The sequence below is a fragment of the Ctenopharyngodon idella genome, chromosome 1 (assembly GCF_019924925.1).
Source record: "Ctenopharyngodon idella isolate HZGC_01 chromosome 1, HZGC01, whole genome shotgun sequence".
NCBI lineage: Eukaryota > Metazoa > Chordata > Actinopteri > Cypriniformes > Xenocyprididae > Ctenopharyngodon > Ctenopharyngodon idella.
In genome coordinates, this window is record NC_067220.1 from 4,939,581 (window position 1) to 4,957,844 (window position 18,264).

General features: G+C 37.7%; 1 protein-coding gene across 5 annotated transcripts in view; it reads right to left on the minus strand.

The window, feature by feature from the left end:
* rasa3 (RAS p21 protein activator 3) overlaps window positions 1-18,264 on the minus strand; it is a 44,057-nt gene that overhangs the window by 20,454 nt on the left and 5,339 nt on the right. For all 5 annotated transcript variants that reach the window (XM_051903351.1, XM_051903340.1, XM_051903334.1 and 2 more), the window contains exons 2-5: window positions 3,956-4,073; window positions 2,221-2,324; window positions 1,299-1,393; window positions 404-480 (exon numbers count right to left, since the gene is read on the minus strand). In XM_051903351.1, coding sequence (XP_051759311.1) covers window positions 404-480; window positions 1,299-1,393; window positions 2,221-2,324; window positions 3,956-4,032 — 353 coding nt within the window. In that variant the 5' untranslated portion in view covers window positions 4,033-4,073. The remainder of the gene's footprint in view (window positions 1-403; window positions 481-1,298; window positions 1,394-2,220; window positions 2,325-3,955; window positions 4,074-18,264) is intronic.

Genomic DNA, 18,264 nt, shown 5'->3' on the forward strand with positions numbered 1-18,264 from the left:
GTACGACTGACTGGTTGTTGGATGACAAACGCTTCATGTACGTACGGCGTCTCATCATAGTTCTGACTTCTATAGTGGTGAACGGAAACTACAACAAATATATATTTTTGTATCCCCATTTGCCCCAATAGCAAAAGAACAATTCCACGATACCAACTAACTCAAATTTGCTAGCCGTTGTATTAAAAATACTTAATTAGTTTAATTTAATGTAATTTAATGCCAAGGTAAGAAAACACCAAGTATAGTGTTAAAAATTTACATAATTTTAAAAAATAATAACATCAGAGTCTGTGAAAAGGCTCTCTGAAAACAAGATGTGAATCTGATGAGACACAAGGGCTGCCACTCGTGAGCTCTGATTGGCTGACGGGTGGCTGTGTGGAACTTGTGATTGGCTCACCGTGTTGCCAGCTTGTGGCAGACGCCGCCACTGTCTGTGATGACCTCACTGAGACGCAGCTCCAGGTGAACCTTTCCCTGCGGAGGAGAGAGAGAGAGCAGCGTTACCATGGTTACTCCCGCCACCCGAAGAGAGGGAGAGACGGAGGAGAGAAACCAATGAAGAACGACTGCAGGGTCCCATGAGTCTTTGCCGGGTTCGGGCTGCTGATGAGTCACAGAAAACACTCGGGGTGGGCGGTACTACGGTGCAAACCGGTCTGTACTGCAGTAGATCTGTGATCTGATGTGTGTCTATCTGATGTTTAGAATTTTAATTTGACTGTTTTTAGTCTTATATTATAAATCTGTTTTTAACATTACTTTGAGTTTTATAATATAATTTATATTTCAGTAACACACACACAGCTCTTCTTCTGAGCAATGAAACTTTCCTCTAGTTGAAACAAAGTTTCTCTGTCTGACTTCAGCTGACATCATCAATATGCAAATGAGCCTTGTGAAGAATATGGGTGGCTCTTCTTCACACACAGCACAACAATGAGCGCTCTATGGACAGAGACTCTCGCTCTTCATCACACACACACATCCTTCCTCTCAATGAATGCGTCTGTGTTTCTGTGGATCCGCTGCGGCTCCGGTTATCCGACATCTCATTCGGCTCAGCATCAAATGAAGAGACCAGGAAGAGCTCAGACTGAGTCCTTTGCAAATCATGACCGTTTGGTGCTCTGTTAGTGGTCATGTGACGTTCAGGAGCTCAAGGTGAAATGGATTCACTCATGTTTGTGCTCAACACACACTGTATTTGTTTTGAAATCCGCTGGACCTGAACGCCAGCACACACACACACACACACACACACACTGAACACGTGTGAGTGTATGAACACATACCTGCACCTCTGAGTCTGCGCAGACGGGCTGCAGCGGGAACCAGTGGTCTTTACCGTGGTATTTCTGAAGGTCTTCCTTCTTCACGGCCACTTTACCTAAAGACACATTACAGATCAGCTCATCACATGACCTGAGACGCACCCTGATCCTCAAGCACTCTAGCAACTACCCAGAACACCCTAGTATCTGCCTAGCAATGTCTTAGCATGCTTTGGCTCTTTAAGATTTTGGCATCAAAGAATGAGAAAGTTTCTAGTTAACAACTGAACTCTTTATCTCTCTTCGTCCTGCATTCTTTCGTTTCAAACGTTCTCTTTCCTCCTCAATATCTTTGCGACATATTAAAGCCTGCAGCTGCGTTAACCATGAATGAATCGTAACGATGTGGTTGGTCAAGCTGTGTAATTAAATGTAGGTCACTCTAAGCTGTGTTTTCATTGGCTGAATGGAAGCCCACACACACACACACACAGGTTTCCATGTTTTATAGGGACTTCCTATAGACGTAATGGTTTTTATACTGCAGAAACTGTATATTCTCTCCCACTACACTAACCATACCCATCACAGAAAACTTTCTGCTATTTTTACATTTTCAAAACACTTCATTTATTATGTTTTTTAAGCTGTTTTCCTCATGGGGAACACAAAAATGTCCTCATAAGGTCAACATTTACTGGTATTACTATCCTTGTGGTGTCAGGTCTATCTGTTCGGTTCTGCTTCCCTCGGCTATACTGTATATACTCAGAAATCTGCCCGCCTACTCAGCTGCACGGCCAATCAGCTTCCACTACTCTGGAGCGCCAGCCAATTATAGGATGAGTACTGCACAAGTACTGTGAAAAGATACAGCAGGAAGTAGCCTACATCTTGCAACATCCTGTGATTCAAAGATAAGATATTAATGAGAGATGCTCACCGATGCTGGAATCCCTCCTGAACACATCTCTGTCAAAGATGTAGAAGGAGAGATGGCGGAAACTGCGCGGGATTTCACAGTAAAAGTCCTCGCCGTAGAATGGACTGCAGCGGACACAGAGAGAGAGAAAGAGAGAGAGATACAATCATAATCATTCTGTATCTTAATGAAATTACAACCCGAATTCCGGAAATGTTGGGACGTTTTTTTAAATTTGAATAAAATGAAAACTAAAAGACTTTCAAATCACATGAGCCAATATTTTATCCACAATAGAACATAGATAACATTACAAATGTTTAAACTGAGAAATTTTACAATTTTATGCACAAAATGAGCATTTCAAATTTGATGCCTGCTACAGTTAATAGTTGGGATGGGGGCGTGTTTACCATGGTGTAGCATCTCCTCTTCTTTTCAAAACAGTGTGAAGACGTCTGGGCATCGAGGTTATGAGTTTCTGGAGTTTTGATGTTGGAATTTGGTCCCATTCTTGCCTGATATAGTTTTCCAGCTGCTGAAGAGTTCGTGGTCGTGTTTCGTTTAATGATGCGCCAAATGTTCTCTATAGGTGAAAGATCTGGACTGCAGGCAGGCCAATTCAGCACCCGGACTCTTCTACGACGAAGCCATGCTGTTGTAATAGCTGCAGTATGTGGTATAAGGCCTTCCCTGAAATAGTCTGGAGGAGAGCATATGTTGCTCTAAAACCTTTATATACCTTTCAGCATTCATAGTGCCTTCCAAAACATGCAAGCTGCCCATACCGTATGCACTTATGCACCTCCATACCATCAGACATGCTGGCTTTTGAACTGAACGCTGATAATACGCTGGAAGGTCTCCCTCCTCTTAGCCCGGAGGACACGGCGTCTGTGATTTCCAACAAGAATGTCAAATTTGGACTCGTCTGACCATAGAACACTTTTCCACTTTGAAACAGTCCATTTTAAATGAGCCTTGGCCCACAGGACACGACGGCGCTTCTGGACCATGTTCACATATGGCTTCCTTTTAGCATGATAGAGCTTTAGTTGGCATCTGCAGATGGCACGGTGGATTGTGTTTACCGACAGTGGTTTCTGGAAGCATTCCTGGGCCCATTTAGTAATGCCATTGACACAATCATGCCGATGAGTGATGCAGTGTCGCCTGAGGGCCCGAAGACCACGGGCATCCGATAAAGGTCTTCGGCCTTGTCCCTTACACACAGAGATTTCTCCAGTTTCTCTGAATCTTTTGATGATGTTATGCACTGTAGATGATGAGATTTGCAAAGCCTTCGCAATTTGATTTTGAGGAACATTGTTTTTCCACAATCTTTTTACGCACTCTTTCACAGATTGGAGAGCCTCTGCCCATCTTTACTTCTGAGAGATTCTGCCTCTCTAAGACATCCCTTTTATAGCTAATCATGTTACAAACCTGATATCTGATATATTTCAGCCATTGGTTGCCCCCGTCCCAACTATTTTGAGACCTGTAGCAGGCATCAAATTTGAAATGAGCTCATTTAGTGGATAAAAGTGTAAAATTTCTCCGTTTAAACATGTGTTATGTTTTCTATGTTCTATTGTGAATAAAATATTGGCTCATGTGATTTGAAAGTCTTTTAGTTTTCATTTTATTCAAATTTAAAAAACGTCCCAACTTTTTCAGAATTTGGGGTCTATTTTTCATTGTCAGATTAATGCATGAGGCTGCAGTGATGCACTGTGTGTTTGTGTGTCCTCACCACAAAGACTTCTCTATGGTTTTGGTTCGGAAAACTTCCTCCTGGTCCAGGTTCACTGTACAGTAACAATCCCGCATTTTATTCGGACCCGGATACGGAGGGATGTTCTTGGCTTCACCTGCAGAGAGACAGACAGTCGTTCAGTCGTTTATGAGGCTGATGATTTATGCGTTTGCAGCTGTCAGATCGCTGAGACACACGTCTGAGCTACGGTTCATTCTGACGATTGCAAAAGGCAGCATTTTTACATCCTGTTGAAATTAAGTTTTCTTCCAGCAATGTTTTGAGACATTTCTTAAGACAATTCAACACGAACTAAAACAAAAAACAAACACAGCAATTAAAATGCACCAGCATCCTCTCACAACAACCCAGCGAACAAAAATACGCTCTAAGAACGTGTTCTCTGAATGTCCAGTTTTTAAAAAATGTTTTTTCTTGTTTATGTGAACGTTAAGGGAACATTCCATTTTATCATTCTTCAAACATTATTGGAACGTTATTTTTGAATGTTACAATGAAACATTTAAAAAAAACATCAGAAGAACATCTAACTAAAACACTCAATCAGCGATGTAAAAAAAAATTTGTGCTAATGTTTTGAGAACATTATTAAAGAACAGATAATGTTGAACGAACGTTCTATTAACGTTACAGGAAGAACATCTGTTCATAACTTTGCTCTCCAGCTGCTGCACTGAACAGTACAGCTCAATATTCTCCAGTCTGGTGGGGCAGGGTGGATTCAACGCAAAAATCTGTGTGGGATCTGCAACCCAATACACACATCAGACACGTGAGCGGAGGAATGCTGGCAGTCCGCTCGCACACACACACGCACGCGCGGACACGCGGCTGTGGCCCTGCAGCAGGAAGAATGCAACACTTTGGGAGGAAGTTGGGTGTGTTGCGGTGTGTGTTTCCACAGACAGACCCGGTGTCCTGTTACACCCTCAACACCCCACCCACACCACTGAAGATGTCAATCAATCTCAGCGCACTCAACCAGCAGGTCTCCGGCTGCTGTCAAATAACAGTTGCATCTGTAGGACCCAACTGAAATATTACGTTTTCACCACAACCTGTCAAAATAAAAGTTTAACTTGCAATGCACTGAGTCAGTAGATTGCAGTGAGACACTAAGCAGATCAGTGATGCTGCAGACAGACGGTGTCGAGGTGCTGACGTGGTAAGCCGATCCATGAATGACATTCCGGATCTGGAAGCATCTCTGTTTCCTGTCCACTCCCTCCCAGTGCACATAATCACACCGATCCTGATTGGATTACAGCTCGCAGGTCACTCTGGAGACCGCGGCATTGTGGGATTACTGGAGCTGTGTGTGCTCAGTCATCACTAGTACTAGAATGCATCCTGATCAACCTGTAGGGTCCGATGATGCGGCAATTCATGGAATCCAGTATAACGCGGAATGTTAGGGAATTTGGCAAATGTTGGATGAATAAATCAAAAGTAGGGATGCACACTTAATCAAAAGGTGATATGGATGAGTGTGTGTGAAAGTTAAAGACCGCTGTATAAATCTGAAGTCTCAAGCACACGTGACGCTCGTCTGAAACACACAAACTCAAAGTTCTTCACCATAAACCGCAAAAATAAAAGTTCGATTTAACTTGAAGAAATTATGACAGAAATTACTACTATACTATTGTAAAGAAGTTGCTGTCAAATCGATTAATCATGATTAAATCGCATCTAACATAAAAGTTTGTAAATATATAATGTGTGTGTGTGTGTTTACATACATACATACATACACACACACACACATATATATATATATCTCTTTCATGTTAGATGCGATTAATCATTATGAATCGATTTGACGCTAATAATAACAATAAAATTAATAAAACTTCATGAAATATCACAATTTTTCTTCTGTTTTAATTTTAAAAAGTAAACCCCTATTGTGCAGCACTATTAAAAATGAAAGGAATTTAAAAGATTAATTAAATTGTTAATATTTTATGTCTTAATTTTACCACTGTTTTTGATAATACATTTTTATTAAATCATAAATCCATAATCTTAACTTCATAAACCATAATCACAAAATTATTAAAAATGTAAGACTATTTCAGGAATATCGCACAAATTTTCTTGCATGTTTTAATTTTAAAAGTAAACCTCTGATGTGCAGCAGTATAATAAAAAATAAAAGGATTAATTATACATTTAATTTGATTATATTTCAAAAGATTAATTAAATTGTTAATATTTTATGCCTTCATTTTACCACCATTTTTGATAATACATTTGTATTAAATCATAAATCCACAATAATAAACTTTTAATAAATTGTTGTTAAATTGTATACATTTCATTATTTCATTTAAATAGACATGATTTTTGATTACTAAAATTTAATTTAAACAGTAAAACAGAATCCAGAAAAATTTAAAATGGGAATTTAAATGTAAAAAATGTAATTTGGGAAAAAATAAAATGGATCTTCATAGGCCCTAAAACCTCTGGCACTGAATATTAATGTTGAGTGTGTGTTACATAATTCCTCATGTGTGTTTTTGAAGAAAGTGCGCTGCTACTTTACTAAGTGATCAGACGCACCATTTTCAGACTTTAGCGCCACACTGGAAGTAAAGTAACTTAGCAACACCCTAGCAACCACCCTGACTACCTTAGCATCTATTTTTCATTAACACCGACACACACACACACACACACACACACACACAGTGCTGAGAAAACAACTAATCCCCGATGCAACAAGCCTTCACACCACAGGAAAACAGGAAGTGCGGCTCTCCGTTCCCAGCATGTGTTTCCTCTCTCAACATGAGAGACAGATAAAGGCAGCGTCATGTGATCATGTGATATCACAGACCATGTCAGTCTCCGTCAGCGTCTGTGATGCGCCGGTGATGCTGCTGTTCACGCTCGCAACCATCTATGAAACTGAAGTGATTTTAGTCTAAACAAAATACATTTTACATTTTTCTGGATTTCTTTTTTTTCTTTTTAATTTTCTGGATTCTGTTTTAATGGTTACATTAAATTTCAGTAATCAAAATGCATGAAACTTATAGTAATTTATTAAAGGTTGAACAACGTTTCTGACCATGTGATCATTTCCAGTTTATTTCCTTTGTGATTCTTTAATCAACGCCCCCGACCTGGAGAATCTGGGCCCAAGGAGCGTTCCTGACACTGTGGAGGCGTAAACATGAAACATCTGTAAATACATTCACTTCAACACGTGTGTGTGGGAACGCATGCTTGTCGCCATGGTGACAGACTCACTGCAGGAACTGCTTCCTGTTTCGGGCCTCAGCAGACAGAGTAAATGAATGTGAAATTGAATGAGAGCCAAAAATAGCCTTCCTCTGTAACACGTCATCATACGGGCGACTCTTTCTACTTCTGCATCCCCGAGGAAAGACAATCACTCAAGAGATTTCAGGAACATCTCAACTGCGACGAGAGCAAAAGGAGAACAAAAAGACTCCAGTCATCTCAGATCAACAGATCTCAATCATTTCTCTATGAGCTGCTGACACTGGATGACAACTAATGATCATGTGTTCGTGCTTTATTTGAAAGTGTGAGGCTACATTTACCTTCATACATGTTACTGACACGCATAAAGAAGCTCATGAACTCACACACACACACACACACACACACACACATCTCACAAACACAAAAAACACTGAGTAGGTGTGAAGAGCAAATCACAGTCACAGGAAATGAGGTCAGGACACCCGAGAGAGAGAGAGGGAATAAACAGAGAGAGAAAGTGAGATGATGTTACTGACAGAGGAAGAAAACCAACTAACCAGGTAAAAATGAATCGTACAGGGATATTTAGGGAATGAGAGGTTGGAAACAAGCTTATGGATAAAGAACGGGTAGTATATAATAATAGTAATAATAATAATTAGTGCTGTTAAACGATTAAGCGCAATTAATTGCATCTAAAATAAAAGTTTGTGTTTACATAATATATGTGTGTGTACTGTATGTAATATATTTTTGTTAAATATTTACATGCTAGTGTGTGTATTTATCTGTACATAATACTTATACACAGTACACACACATATATTATGTAAACAAACTTTGGATGCGATTAATCACGATTAATCGTTTGACAGCACTAATAATAATGATTATAATAATCATTTTTCATTCATACATTCATTAATAATTTACAATAATAATAATTTATTATTTTATGGTAAAATATAATACAAAAGTAATATTTTTTATTTATTTTTTATTTGTATTTAGTAATAATAATAATTATTGTTATTATAATTATTACTACTAAATAAAAATATACAAATTACTAAATAAAACAACAAGAAATATTACTAGAGATGCACCGATGTATCAGCCAACAATCGGTATCGAACGATAAAAGCTATTATTATCACTATTGGCCATCGGCAGATTGTTTAAGAACAGCTGATGATCAGGGCCGATTATATCCTGTCAATCAAAAGGGTGCGGGAAAACGTGTTCAGACTGCAACTCATACATACGGTGTGTGAAGAAAATCACTCTTGTTGAATTTCTTCTTCTTCTTGGCAGTTGGCAAACCAGCTTTTGTGTTGAATTTTAACACATTAACGGTTTAAAAATAGTGACGCTAAAGTAGGCTCTTTTGGACCCTATGAATCGCCTCCCATCCAATAATTGCAAAAGGCTTTGTGCTTTGTTACTTCTGATAAGAATAAAAGTTCATGAAATTCAAACAATAAATGGCGTTTTGACGCTCTTAAATGTGACGTGTCAGATCGCTGTAATGCCTCAGCTCAGGCGGCAGCTCGGAGCGCAAGTCTTTTCTTCCTCTTCAGTACAAGTTATTTCTCAAAAAACATGCATGATCATCAAAGGTATGTCGAAATATATAGCCTAGTACAACTACAAACCAGAATGTATCACGCCTCATGTAATTACTTTATTTGTGTTTCAACTGCGGAAAGACGTCAGTAAAACAGCTTGTGAACAATATGTCACATCATGTCACTTTTACCTCGGGAATGTTTTCCAATGTTCACAAAAAAAACACTAGAGAGGAGCTTATTTACTGTTAATTAGGTTTGTGTAAATTTGCCATGAAGACAACAAGTGCTTATGAAAACTACCTTATGTGATACTAAGTTTTATACAAACATTTCAGTTTTTATTTGAGTGTAATTATTATGTCTGAAAATAAACAGCAGCTGAATATAAAACTTCAGTTGTTAATTGTAACCACTAATATTGTAGTGTACCAAATGAGAGGGTTCCCTGTATAGTTTGCAACATTATTTGGGAGAGATTTTTTTTCCTTAAGAAAAACCAAACTATCGGTATCGGCTGATATCATTCTGAATAATCGGCTATCGGTATCGGCAGAAACATTCAGTATCGGTGCACCTCTAAATATTACTATAATATTATTACTGCAATATTTCACTGTAAATCAAAAAATAAAATATAAAAATATAAAATATAAAAATATAAAAATCCCTGATCTAGTAGATCTAGTGGTGTATCTTGTAAACTAGGTTAAAAGTTCTCTCTCACACACACACACACACACACACACACACACTTTGACCATTTAAAGTTAGTGGACCAACGGCTCCAATAACAGACACAAAACCCTGAAACACTCCGTACACACAGATAAAGACAGACAGAGATAAAGACACAACAGAGCTGCTGAGAGAGAGAGAGAGAGAGAGAGAGAGAGAGAGAGAGAGAGAGAGAGAGAGAGAGAGAGAGAGTGTATTGACAGGAAATGAGATCGTAGGAAAGGAATTCCGACTGCATTCAAGATGTAGTTTAGCGTCTCTAAACATGAGCGTTCTTGGGACATGAGGACCGGCCGCATGTTCAGACATATACAGTGTGCTGTATGAGAGCTATGAGAAATTTAATCTTCCCAAAACTTATTTGCATTTCCACATATTCAAACTTTGCACATCATGTTCCATTACGAAACAATGACTGTGTTTACATGCACTTTCTTAACCCGATTATGCATAATAAGCCGACAGTGCGTGTGGTCACGTAAATGCGTTTATTTATAAAGGATTAATCGGTGCGCATCATTATTTTTGTGTCCTGCTGGTGCGACTACATTTTGTTTTGTTTGATCCCACAGAATTTCCATCTTTGTGTGAATTATTCCTGTGATGTAAAACAGATCAATAGATCTACACCTGTCATTTAAACAATAATGCACTGTTTGGGAATGTTATAAGTTTTTAAAGTGGCAGTGTGTCTTTTCGGTTCCACTAGCGGGAACTGAACTGACCTGCAGAAATAATGACTGTTTTCAAACAGGTTTGTCAAACGCTGTGATGTTAAAAAACAAAAGTCTGAGAGTCGCTGGAGTTAGACTGCATGCTACACCCATTTACTGTCAACAACCCGATGCATCAAAACAGGAAGTGGGTGTAGAGTTTCAAATGGCATTTCCTTTACAGGCTTGAGAGTGAAAGCAAAACACCCTGGACTGATTTATATTTCACATTCACATCTGTGCCTTAGAAGATTCGTCAATCTCAGTGTTATGATGCATGAAATGTTGACATGTTTTCAGTAGTTGTGTACCGGTGCTGTCCCTTCCCATAGAGCAACTTTCTTCAAATGACTGTGCAGGTTAGAGGCACAATCATTCTGCAAGATACCAAATGAAACAGTGCAGTGACAGTATAACAGCATCAAATTACACGGTGAAGATGATATTGCTGAAATTAAAGACTAACTACCAGTTAACCTCCAGCTTCCCAGCGTTACAAAAATAAACACAAGCTGAGTGAAATATTTCATAAAAATATTTACACATTTGATCCACCTATGAAATTGAATTTAATATAAAATAAATTCTGCTGGAAACGTTTACTTTTTTAAAAAATTGCTAGTAAATTTCACAAATAATTACAAAGAAATGGCAAGCAACACTTTGAATTAAACGTAAAAATTCTGAAGTAAAAAAGACCAAAATAGTATTTTCTCATTAAACGTACTTCAATAATCTTTATTTTGTTTACAATTTTGAAAAATCGCTTTTACAGCCCAGGGCTCTGTAAATCATATTACTGTTGTTTTGCATTAATAAGTGCAGTTACTAATAATATTACATGTTTATATATCAGAAATGTGACAGTAAAGCACTGAGCTTCAATTGAGATGAAGATCAAATTAACTTTTATTGACAACAGTAACTTGCAAAAACCTTCTCTTATTAAATGTACCACACTGAACTGACCGACAGCTTCAGTGATTATAAAATGAGCACAGTTTATTTGCTTTCTGTGTAATTCAGTCACAATTTGAAGAAAAGTTTTTGTTTTTCATGAGACTTTGTGACTTTTCCTACTTTTCCCCATGTATTAGGGAGTGAAAATGGCTAATAAGCCAGTAAGTGCTCCTCTGCCGCCATCTACTGGTTATAGTGGCCACGAAGGGCCCTATCATACACCCGGCGCGATGTGATGCCAGGCGCAACGCAAGTGTTATCATTTTCATGTCCAGCGCCACGTTGTTTAAATAGCAAATGCACTCGCGCCCATCTGTTAGGCCATGTTCAGGTGCATTGTTGGCGTGTTGCTATTTTGAGGCAACTTAAAATGACTGCGCCATTGACCAACAAAAGGATTACAACGTTTTAGCCTTGCGCACAAGCAGATCCGTTTCCTCGCTAGAGAAGCGTTCAGTTTTTCCGCTTGCAAATTCCAATATGTAAATAGCGAATCTGCCATGGCGTGAGCGAAACTGGCATTTAAAGGGAATGGGAGATGAGACTCTGGTTGGTTTATTGCACGTTACGCCCAAAACACACCCATTACTCATTAAGAGAATAGAGCCAACCATTTTTTCCATCGTTAAACCAGCAAAAGTGTATTCGGACACGCCCTATGTGCACCTGTGCCATGTGCTTCAGACCATGTGCTTAGATCTGTAAAATAGGGCCCAAAGTGTTCCTTCATCTTTAAACTTTTAGTTTTACAAATCATCACATTAAAATAACATTAAAATTGGATCATATTTAGACATTTGAAGTGCTGGAAAAAGTGTGAAGTCCTTGAAAAGTATTTGAATTTCACTCCCAAAAGTTTGCATGAACCCTGAAATGAATAATGTAAAAACATTTGACTATTTCTGCAACCATGATACAGTTAGCGTTACTCACAGGAGAGCCTTATATAACTTGTTCATTCATGGCTCAATATTTCTCCTGGTTTCCACGTCAGCGCTGTTTGATCTGATACCTGTAGTTTATAACAGAATACTTCTCCGAATCTAAATGCTTCCCACTAGATCTCGCTGAGACGTTATTAATTCTGCGGCGAATTCAACTCTTTCTCGTTGGATGGATAAACGAAAGTTTTGAGAATATGGTCACAAATATGAGTCAGATGCTGAATATACTGGGGAAATGAGTTCTGACGACGACAGTGATGATGATATAAACCATCTGCTCAAATTTAATCCTTCCAAGGTCCAAAAGGTAACACAATATGCTTAATTTTATTCTCTTGTAATTGTTATTAAAATATCAGGAGAGTTTTATACTATTGCGGCAGTTAGAGATCCATCTGTGTTATAATATTATAAAATATATATAAATTATAGATCCTGGTCACTGAAGACCCAAATATGTAATAATGACTGGCGAAACATTCATGTATTTAAGTGTTAATATTATATCTTTTATATTATATATAGCTAGTCAACCCATTTTTCAGACGACTTGCTTTGCACACTCCGGTGTGTCAGCTAACTGACCCTAGTCTTGCCGTTATGACTGTGCTGGTCCATAAATCCTGCAGTATGAGAGTTATATATTGGATCTGCTCTGTTAACTTCTGAAGGACTTGCGTCTGTTTGCCCTGAATGAGTGTGGAAGGTGGAAACAAGGACAGAAACACACGAGGTAGGTGGAAATGTGCGGATGTTACAGGCTAACAAGGGAGTCCACCATCAACAGATGCAGATATTCCAATGAGGACATGATTATGTCAACAGGAAACGCGTGTTGAGGTTTACATGAAAACACTGTTAAATGTCCAGCAGACGAGCACAACACAAAGACAGGAAACCAGCTCATTCATTAAACTCATTACACTTTGAGTTTTCCAAATACTCCAAAACCACTACATACTTCTGCGGTGTTACTGGAATACTACTTCAATCTGTGCGCTGGGAACTGAGTCATAAGTACCGTCTGTGACATCACTTCCCCTATGAGCTGAGTTGAAATCACAAATCAACATTTTATGGAACATTGCAGTGATGATTTATCGGTGCACATCATTATGGTGTTAAATTCATAATCTTGAATCAGAATAACTTATCCTCCCTCTTGAAACATCTCTTCTCTTCTCTGATGACGAGGGCGGGGCAATCTGTCACTCACATGAGATCCACCAATAGCAAACCACAACCATCCAATCAATTCCCCACAGACAGAATCAAGCCCCGCCCTACATTTGTTCTTGTTTTCACTTGGATATTTAGGGCCCTATGATTTCCGTGATGCAGAAAACATGGACGGAATCGTGGAATTTGTCATTTTTTTGATGAATAAATAAAAAGTAGGTTAGACTAGTGTCTGTGAATATTAAACCGCAAAAAGAATATTCAATGCTTCAGGAGCATTTTACAGTTTAATTTGAGAAAAACTATCATCATATCATAAACACGCAGGAACTCAAAGGTCTTCACTGCAACCTGTCAAAATAAAAGTTTGGTTTAACTTGAAGAAATTGTGACAGAAATATATTACTGTTGTACAGTAGAATGTAGCTACGTCTCAATGCAATAATAATGCTAACACTAATAATAATAATAATAATAATAAATAATTATTAAAACTTTATTTTTTTAAGGAATAAACTATTTTTCTTCCATGTTTTAATTTTAACAGTAAAGCTCTGTTGTGCAGCACTTTGTTTGACAAATTTTTTTGTTTAATTTCATATTAGATTAAATTAATGTTTTATGTATTCATTTGATTGCCAGAAAAATTAAAAAACACAACACAGAATTTCTGAAAAAACAAAAACATTTCAAATGAATTTTTAAAATAATAATAAATTTTGTTGTTTTTATGAATTCAATTAATTAGCTAAATATGCTTTTTGATTATTAAAATTTAATTAAACCATTAAAATGGAATCCAGAAAACTTAAAACAGAAAACACAGAATTTGGTAAAAATAAAACAGAATTTGAGGAAAAAAAATTAAACATATTTCATAGGGACCTAAAAATGTATTGTTTTGGTAAACTTTTAATAAATTGTTGTTAAATTGTATAAGTTTAATGATTTCAGTTAATTAGACATGCTTTTTGATTAGCTAAATTAAGTTTAACCATTAAAATCGAGTCCAAAAAAAAAAAAAAATTAAACAGAATTTGGGAAATAATAAAATGGATTTCATAGGGCCCTAGATACACGTCACAATAACGGAGAAATGACTATTGCCGTCTCATGCAGACTCTGACCATTACTGAAGAGGAAGAGTCATGTGTCATTAGAGGTCAGGTCCACAGAAGGACGTCTAGAAACGCTGCCAGATGAACAGAGAACTCGTAACCCTCATAAACTCACCCCTGACCTCCTTAAGACGGAGCACTGGGATGGTTTCTTCATCCGAGGGCGGTGCAAATCAATGTCTGCAAACCACTGCTTGACCGACCGACCGCACTCCTCCTTCAACACCACAAACCACACACGTCTGTCCTGGTTTACTAGCAACCTTCATCACATTAACCAGCTTACCGAGTGAACTACTGACAAGAATGCCTAAAATAACAAGACATTTGACTACTAGTTAACATTAACCATATGCATGATTAGATTACCCATACAGCCCTGACATCACTGATAAATCATTCACAATATGATCATGACCATGAATTCAGAGAGTAAACAGAGTCAGTGTTGATTTGAGGTGTGAGTGAAAGAAGGAAACAGCGACACAAATTCATGATTCTTCGCCGACAGTCCAAGTGAACTTCCATCTGGTTTGCATTATCCCGCTGCTTCCCAGGAATATGGAAAACAAAACAAGCAGCTCTGCAGATCGTCCAGCCAAATCAGGAAGTGATTTGAAGTAGTTTCCTGTTTCCTCGTCGCTCCCCCTACCAGAAGCTCCTGACCCCTAAAAGCCCGACAGGGTTTCCTCTAGACACACGAGCTCCGTCAGGAAACCCGGAGCAGAACTCCATTTATGTACGGCAGCAAACAGGGAGCTTCCGTTTCCTTCCGTCGACACATCGGCCAAATTTACTAACCGTGACACCATTATTCACAGCAAACACCCATAATGCCCTGTGCACAAGAGACGTCAGGATTCAAGGATGCCAATTCAACAAAGAAACAACATTTAAACACAATCCGACCTGCAGAAAAATCAACAAGTTTAACATGTTGAGATTTTCAGCAGTTTCATGTTCAGAGTCACTTTAAGTCATCCTGAAGAGTAAAAGTGTGATGCTTCTTTCTGTGACGTCAAGTTCTTCTGACTCAACCAATCACTAAAGTTTAGGGCGTGGCTATCTGACTGACTGACCAATGATGGACGAGTGTTTGGAAACAGTCATTATTGTTATTGTTAAACATAACTGTAAAAGAGTACAGGACAGATTTAACCGCAGCCAATCATTTCGGATCGTTTTAAGTGAACAAACCATTAAAAACAAAGAACTCCAGTTTGTATCTGTATCTTTATGTTGTATTTATTTGTCGTCGTTCTTATTTTATTATTGTTTACGTAATTATTTGAGAACTTTTTACATATATTAGGCAAGTATTTGTTTTGCAGTGGTCTGCTTATAAGATTTCGGTCATATTGAAATGAATATACTATATTTACTTCGATAATTTTTTTTTTTATTTAATATTTTGTATTTTTAGGGGATTTTATGGTATTAAATTCTATTTATGGAATAGTTATGATCCATTTATTACCTGTTAATCACTTTTTAAACAGACATTGAACTGTGGTAAATCTTGAATGCTTTGGGTCACAGACTGAAGTTTTGGAAGTGAAAAAGTTTACGTTTATTAGTATGAAAAATGCATAAAAATACTATTTTAAAATTTTATATGAAATATATTTTCTAAAACAAGTTTTTCCTAATCAAAGTCATAAATCTAAACAAGTTGCGTTCCAAATTTGAGGTTGATATCTCAAAAAATTAGCTTTCAGTCAGATTTTGTTTGGGCGCAAGTCACACTCGTTCAAACTGAACAAGATTTAACCCTTTCGAATCATGTCCATGATTATTTTGTGAGTACATAGCAAGTGCCAAAACCCTTACCAAGTTTCATACCATTCCAATGAAGTAAACAATTCTAAAAAAAACAAAACATAATTTTTTTCCAAACGGCACCAGAGGATTAAAAGTTCAAATTTATCAGAATTTGGTAAGAAACCAAAATAAACAAGATTTACGTGGTGTCATGTATGATGTCTACTGGGCATAATAGATAATATGGTAGATGTAATATCGCAAATTTTTCGTAAATTTCCACCACAAAATCAGCCATTTTGATCGCAAAAACCACAGAAAAAGAAATCGCGAAATCCTGGTGGGACTGACTGTAGTGACAGAACACACTGGCCAGGCTGATGAACTGACCCATTTTTGTTCATTTTGTTGCATTACATCATCCAGTCGTCACTCTGATAGATATTGTTTTGGTCGTTTCAAAATCGCCAACCCCATGCTCAAATAAAACCTCAGATGCTCTCACATCGGCCTCATATAAGCATTCATCAGTTTTAGGACACCTTGACAATGCAACAGTTGACTAGCAGTGAGAGACGTTACAGTGCGTCGGCCTAATCAGCTGGACACGAGACTTTCAGTAAAGCAGGGTGTGACGACCTTCATGCACCTGATACCATCTACCACAGACAAGATTTCACTGAAAGATCACATTGGGTTTCCTCTTGCTGGTTGAAGGTGCGTGAAGCGGAGCCGTCGACCTGAGGCGGGACTGGAGCTACTTCTCTAAAACATGTACAACTGTGAAACGCTGGTGAAGCAATCGGGTTAAAAATACCAAACCGCCACACAGGGACGTGAAGATGTTAGGAAACAACAGTCGCAATCAGGACAAGAGTTTCAGCAAGCTGAAGTGTTCTGGATTTCTTCTGTTCTCATGGTCAAGTCAAATTGATTTGTGTAGCGCTTTTCACAATACACATCGTTTCAAAGCAGCTTTACAGCAAAATCATGATGTTAATGTTTACAATATCTTAATATCACATTGCCTTACAGTGTTAATAATAATTTCACTTTTTAATGCCAGCGTTTGCACTGTACTTTGGCAGAAACTGGTCAACTTTTATACGGGTCATTATTTATGTCTGTGTTACAAAACAAACGGAGTGATATTTCAATCAGTATGAGACATAAATGTGTCCACTGTGGTCCATATGGAAATGAAGAGCCTGACGCTCGGAGCCAAACACGTGCCTGACGCCGCGGCGCGTTTACTGTGCCGTACAGAGATTAGATTAGACTGCATGTGTGTGTGTGTTCTGCTTTAATCTGAGTCGAAAACAACTCAATGACAGCAGCTCTCTTACACACACTCATTCACTTCATACATGTGTGTGCTGGAACAGCAGAGATGAAGAAGAGAACAACAACGCACACACACAATGCACAAATAAACACACACACACAGAAATGCTTTGGTATGGAAGCCCATTTCCGCCACACAAGGTCGTAATAAAGATGTAATAACGACATAAAAAGCCAAAATTATGACATACAAGTCATATTTATGAGATAAGTCAAAATGATACATATGAAGTCATAGAAAGTCATAATTTAAGATTCTTATGTCTTCATTTCGACTTTTTATTGTCATATATTTGACTTTTCACCTCATAAATATAAATTGGTATGTCATAATTTAGACTTTTCATCTGATAATTGTGACATAGTATGTCATAATTGCGACTTTTTGTCATAATTATGACTTCTCATCTCATAAATATAACTTAATATGTCATATATTTGACTTTATCTCATAAATATGACTCAGTATGTCATAATTTCGACAATTGTGACGTGTCAATTTCGACATGTTATATCACAGTTATGATTTTAAGTCAAAATTTTAACCTAGTATGTCATCATTTCGACTTTTTGTCAGTTTTGTCTTTTTATGTCATAATTATGGTTTTTGTCATAATTTCGACTTAGTATGTCATAGTTTCGACTTTCCAATTGACAAAATCGACTGATTAATTTCCACTTTGTCATAATTATGACTTTTTATCTGATAATTTGTGACTT